Source organism: Nicotiana tabacum, chromosome 9 (genome assembly GCF_000715075.1).
Source record: "Nicotiana tabacum cultivar K326 chromosome 9, ASM71507v2, whole genome shotgun sequence".
Classification (NCBI taxonomy): Eukaryota; Viridiplantae; Streptophyta; class Magnoliopsida; order Solanales; family Solanaceae; genus Nicotiana; species Nicotiana tabacum.
In genome coordinates, this window is record NC_134088.1 from 2,673,981 (window position 1) to 2,680,738 (window position 6,758).

The 6,758-nt window shown below is 33.8% G+C and overlaps 1 protein-coding gene across 1 annotated transcript; it reads right to left on the reverse strand.

Annotated features, from left to right (window-relative positions):
* Positions 1 to 3,002: 3,002 nt before the first annotated feature.
* Positions 3,003 to 3,746, reverse strand: LOC142164328 (aspartic proteinase nepenthesin-1-like). Its single transcript, XM_075222316.1, has one exon. It carries the CDS (start codon positions 3,744 to 3,746, stop codon positions 3,003 to 3,005), a length of 744 nt encoding a protein of 247 aa, XP_075078417.1.
* Between the last annotated feature and the right edge of the window lie 3,012 nt (positions 3,747 to 6,758).

Below are 6,758 nucleotides of genomic sequence, written 5' to 3' on the forward strand. Positions count from 1 at the left end.
AGTAACGTTAGTCATCACCTCGTCATGATAGTTCTTTCTTTTTGGCATTTTAGGGCCATAAAACTGGAATTTTACCTTATTCCAAGATTTTAGTGTGGTATGGCGTGGGCCCGTGCTCCCGGACCCGAATAGCCTAATATTTTGTCTGTTCATGAAAATGACCTAAAGAACATTAGTCATTGCCTTGCCATGACCGTTTCTCCTTTTTGGCATTTTAGGGCCTTAGAACTGGAATTCTGTCTGATTCTCAGTTTTCGTGTTCTATAGCCCACGCCACTAGGCTGGGCCCGGGCGCCCAGACCTGCATCGCCTTAAATTTTCCTGGTCCATCCAAAATGACCTAAGAAGCATTAGTCATCGCCTCGCCATGTCCGTTCCTCGCTTTTTCGCATTTTAGGGCCATAAAACTGGAATTTCGCCCAATTTCTAGATTTTCGTGTGTTGTAGCCCATGCCACCGGATTGGCTCGGGCGCCTGGACCCAGATCTTCTTAAATTTTGTCGGCCCTTTAAAACAACCTGCATTGCCTCGCCATGACCTTTTCTCGTTTTTTGGACGAGGATCGCCTAATAATTTTTCGGCCCATCAAAAATGAACGAAGAAACATTAGTCACCACCTCACAATGAACGTTCCTCCTTTTTTCGCATTTTAGGACCATAAAACTGAAATTCCGCCCAGTTCTTAGATTTTCGTATGCTATAGCCCATACCATCGGATTGGTTGGCCCGGACCTAGATGGCGTAAAGATTTGTTGGCCCATCAAATACGACCTAAGGAATATTGGTCATCACCTCGACATGACCATTCCTCTTTTTCGGAGTTTTAGGGTCATAAAACTAGAATTTCACTTGATTCCTAGATTTTTGTATATTATAGTCCACACCATGGGTGTAATCTAGTTTTATGGCCGTAGAACGCCATAAAAAAGGAACGGCCATGGCTGGGCAATGACTACTATTCCTTAGGTCATTTTTGATCGGGCGGCAAAATTTTAGGTGATTCGGATCCGGTCTCCCGGACCTTTGTAGATGGTCGTGAAAATTTGGGAATTAGGCAAAATTCAAAGATAATTTTGCTAAAACCATTAGCATGGCGCTATTAAATACCAATCAATATTTTTGCTTTTACATAGTTCTTTGTATTAGGTCCAGACCCCACTTGTGGGACTACACTATGTATTTTGTTGTTGTACAGTTATTTGCGTTAGGTGTTTACCCTAATTTTCTTACTATATATTTTCTTGAAAGGGGTGAAATATATTTATCGTAATTGGTTTTTCCTTTTACTTAAACAAAAATTGAATCTTCCACATTCAGCGAATCTTTGAAAGTAACGGGGAGGGGGGTTGCCAATTTTTCTTTTTCTATCCTAAGTAGTTGATTATTTTACCAATTAGTCAACCAAAAATAAAGATGAAATATAACTAAAAGCAGAAATAAAGTGCAGGAATTAAAGATACTCAGATTTTTATACTGATTCGGATTCGATGTGAATCATATTCTATACCCCTTGAGTTGCAAGGGTGTTCTCTGTTCAAAGCTCCTTAAAAGTTTAGTACAATTGTGTTGATATTAACTTCGAACACCAACTCACTTTTGAACCTATGTAAGCTCATGATATTTCAATACAATGCCTCAATAATATTTTTCTCTCTTTCTTCTCTCTACTAATTACACAATAAACTTTGCTAAGATTACAGTGCTTATTTAGAGTAGAACAAAGAGTATGAAGTTGGTATGATCAAAGTATATGATTTTTCCTTGACAATCTGCATTATATACTCGAGCTTAACTTGACGTATCTTTGGCAGACCATTGAGAGACTTGTGATTCCAAGGGAATTGATCCTTGGAATTGAATTTATTATGATTCATTCCAAGAATAAGTGCAGAGCTTCCATAGATGGTCCATGACTGCCGGTCTTTTCCTCATCAAAAGAAGATCCCCTATAATTGGTCCATAAATTGTTCCTTGATCCATGGGATTGATAGCTTTCATTTTCGACACATATCTTCAGCAATCAGGGTAGGCGCAATTTTAGTTCAGATCTCCGTGAATCTTGGTTCTTCCTTCTTTATACCAATTATCCTTGTTGTCATATTGGTTTAATCTTGGACCTTCCTTTCTTGCTTCCGTTGACAGGTATTTCGCCTTGTTTCTTTTACTCCTCCTTTCTTGTCTTCCTCCGTACATCATTGATAGATTTGCCCGCATCCTTCTTTACATCTCAAGTGATCTTGCACATAATAATATGTTATTTTTCATCATTGAAGTCTACATCTAACAATCTTTTCCTTGGAGGAAAATATTTTGAACTCCTATAAATTAAGGTTCATTCCTCCTCACTTGGTAGAATCCACAATGTAGCGCATCCTAAGGGATTTGAGAGTCTTGTTTAAGAGAAGAATTTGTAATACAGTTGTTATTTTGACACTTGTATAAACCTCTTTAAGAAGTAAATTCTGTGAGATTATTTTCTATAGTGGACTGCTCATTTCCGCATGTGGATATAGGTCAATTGATTGAACTACGTTAAATATTTGTAACTCTTTTGATATATTTATCTTTATTGTTTGATTTATCATCGTTGAATATATATTTTGTTAGCTTCCGCATGACACCTGATTTTTTTGATTCTAATACTTTGTCGCCCTGTCTAGTTGATAATCAAGTGCCATAAGCATATTGCAACTTGATCACTCACAATTCCTCCTGCTCCAGCTCTTCCCCCCGCTAATTTACTCTCTTCTATGTTTACTTTAATCCAACTCAGTTCAGGCATTTCTGACTTAACGACTTCTAATTATTTAATCGTCTAATCAATCAACAATAATCAATCCAATTATCTCCTTTACAATTACAAATGCAAGATTCTAGCAAATATTGATATCTATAACTTTTGTATATAGGAGTCATAAGAAAAGAAACAGACAGAAAAGAAGAAGGCATATAGTAGTGAACGTGGATATACCTTGTATTATAAGACTAGAAATTTAAATACCTTAATCACATGCATCTATGTCGAATGACAACAACAACATTGTCCGCGGATCTTCACTACCAAAATATAACTTCACAACAGGAAAATATAGATTGCGACCATTTGGATCCACTTTATAGCACGTATCAAAAGGTCCGATAGGACCTTCGACCATAGGAATATCTCGTACTTCAGCTCTAAATATGTAGCGAAATATGACATAAAAACCATTTGGAAAACGGGTGAATGTTGTGCCTGTATCCAAGACGACTCCACCACTCATATCTCTTTTGAAACGCCACCATGATGGCTTAACCGGGACTGCCTTATCATTAATAAAAACTTTATAAAGGTTTACAAAATGAAGTGTAGGGTACCTATAATTTGGTAATAATTTTGCTGATGTTGATCTAGGCCACGGAGTTTTATGGAAACTAATTGTAGATCCCTTTCTTGAATAAAAACTTGGTAAACACATGGAAAATAGGCTAGCCCCAAATTGTGATGGTAAAGAATATCCACCTACTTTTAGTGAGTTTACTCTACGTCCGAGGCCAGCAATCCCAGAATATGTACCAGTGAAGTTTCTTTCACCGATTTGATCTTTGCCACATCCAAACGTAACCCTAATTGGTCTTTGGTCTACAACAAAAGTTATCACGTCATCTGCTATAAAACCTTTTGTTCTTGATCCATCCGTATATGTAAAATCATACCTACACTCACGACTATTTTGGTCACAGTGTAAAGTTGGATCCTCAATCATGCAACTTGAACCCCGTCGAATGCAATCCCCGTTGGAACCTTTTCGCGAATCTTACCTCCTTGTGCATCGTGTTGCCACGAGAGATTTGCACCTTCTTTAACGTCGTTATTGTCTTCAAAAATTGTAGATAAATAACTTGCTCTAGCATGACATCGAGCAAGCCTACTTTCAAATAATGAGTCGTAGTCCTTGAAGTTTGATTTTTCAAATACATCGCGGTTGTAAAGAGCAAAAGTATAGGATGACATTGGAGGATCTGAAATTTTAGATGGATCAAGAGACATAAATTTTTCTTTAGCTTGCTAAATATAAGTGGAATTAAGGGGTGAAAGAAATGTTTCATTGCCCAACACTACAAATAAAATTGAGAAAATAGTTGAAGTTAATAGATGAATATGGAGGAGGTTTTCCATTGCTATGGAAAATTTTGATTTGAAATAATGTCCATTACGTCTTGTAATCATTTATATACTACTTTAAATTTCTATAACCTTTCCAACCTTATATGCCTAAAATAGGAATGAAAAATCAGAGTTAATTATTTAGATTTATATCTTTTAGAAGCAATAGCGTAAACAAGTATGAAAGGGATTAATTAATTCTCAGTAAAATCAATTTTAGATATTTTACCCTTTTTGCCTTTACTTGTTAAGAGGATCATCAGTACTGTTTGGCCTCTTCTTGATTTTGTTAAATAAATGAAATTTGGCAGGAAAATCTTTCCTAAGTTGAGCATGAAATCACATCGGATAATTTAATAAGAATTTGGTTGGGACTCTAGATTATTTAGGAATTTTATTAATGTAGCTTCACTAATCACATTGTATTAAGCATAAATGCATACTCAGGTAAAAGCTTATACGCATCAAGTGTTTACACCAAACAAACAAATGCATAACACATACAGTCAGACATCTCTTTAACGTCATTCTCTATATTACAGTAATTCACTATAAAAGTCAAGTTTTCTCAGAACCGATTTTTATGTTATGTTATGATATATGTTCTCTATAACAACGAGTCAATTACTTAAATGGTCACTCAACTATCTCAAATTATCTCCTAAAGTCACTTTACTTTCGTTTGTAACAACAAAGTAACTAAACTATGCTTATTGGACTCAGAAGGTCACTCAACTAGATTTTCCAAATTTTAAATTGTCAAATACTTATTTTACCCTCTAAATTATAAATATTTATCTTCTTTTTTAAAAAAAAGTTTTTAATATTATGATTTTCTCTTTTAATTTATATTATGGACTTACCTATAGAATAAATAAATATTATTTATAAATTAAAAAAATAGAAAGTATTTAAGCATATATAGTGTTGGAATAACAAAATAATGAACATAGTAAAAAAATAATTAGAATAATATGTTAGTAATAATAATTTTAGTATTAAAAACAAAAATTCAAAAATTTATTTGCACAATTCAGAATGAAAGAAAATAAATATCGTAAAATATATATTCCATGCACGTAATATAAAAATAATTTTTGGCATTTTACAACCATAAAACTAGAAATCCGCGCGAGTCCCAAATTTTTGTGTGCTATAGCCCATGCCTTCTGCTTTGGGCCCGGATGGATCCGTCCTGGAATCGCCTAATATTTGTCCCAGACATCAAATTCAGCCTAAGCAACCATTGTCACCGCACCGCCATGACCAAATTATATTTTTTGGCATTTTACAGCCATAAAACTAGAAATCCGCGCGAGTCCCAAATTTTTGTGTGCTATAGCCCATGTCTTCCGCCTTGGGCCCGGATGGTTCCGTACTGGAATCGTCTAATATTTGTCTTGGACATCAAATACGACACAATAAAACCATTTTCACCGTCCTGCCATGACCAAATTATATCTTTTGGCATTTTACAGCCATAAAACTAGAAATCCGCGCGAGTCACAAATTTTTGTGTGCATAGCCCATGCCTTCTTCTTTGGGCCCGGATGGATCCGTCCTAGAATCGCCTAATATTTGTCTCAGATATCAAATACAGCCTAAGCAACCATTGTCACCGCACCGCCATGACCAAATTATATTTTTTTGGCATTTTACAGCCATAATTAAATAAAAATATTTTTATAATATACATTATATATTCTTGAAAATTATGCTCAATTATATTATATATATTCCATGCACGACTTAACATAGCATATTTTACCATATACAGATAGTTCCTCTGCTTTCCAGTGATATAACTTTGTGTTGTCGGAAAGTTGGTAGAAATATAATAATATAATTGAGCATAATTTTTAAGAATATATAATGTATATTATAAAAATACCTTTATTTAAATAATTTTTTTTATATTACGTGCATGGAATATATATTTTACAACCTTTATTTTTATTCATTCTGAATTGTGTAAATAAATTTTGAATTTTTGTTGTTAATACTAAAATTACTTTCACTAACATATTATTCTAATTATTTTTTTACTATGCTCATTATTTTGTTATTCCAGCATTATATATGCTTAAATGTTTTCTATTTTTTAATTTATAAATAATATTTATTTATTTTATAGGTAAGTCCATAATATAAATTAAAAGAGAAAATCACAATATTAAAAGGTTTTTTTTAAAAAAAAAAAGAAGATAAATGTTTATAATTTAGAGGGTAAAATAGATATTTGGCAATCCAAAATTTGGAAAATCTAGTTGAGTGACCTTCTGTGTGCAATAGACATAGTTCAGTGACTTTGTTGTTACAAACGAAAGTAAAGTGACTTTAGGAGATAATTTGGGATAGTTGAGTGACCATTTGAGTAATGGACTCTTATAACAACACTTCATTATAGCAGCCAAAAAATATCGGAACAAACAAGATTGTTATAGAGAGGTGTGACTGTATTTGCACATATAATTTTTCACTTAACCATGATTAATTAACATGTATTTTCATCTCATTAGATCGTTTAACAATGGTAATCTGATATGGGTTTAAGAAATTTCATTGCCAGAATTTTCAAGCAATTTTTTTTTAAAAAAAAAGTGACATCAAA

Excerpts from the sequence above, each read along its gene's own strand:
- LOC142164328 (XM_075222316.1), bottom strand. The coding sequence starts at position 3,746 with ATGATTGAGGATCCAACTTTACACTGTGACCAAAATAGTCGTGAGTGT.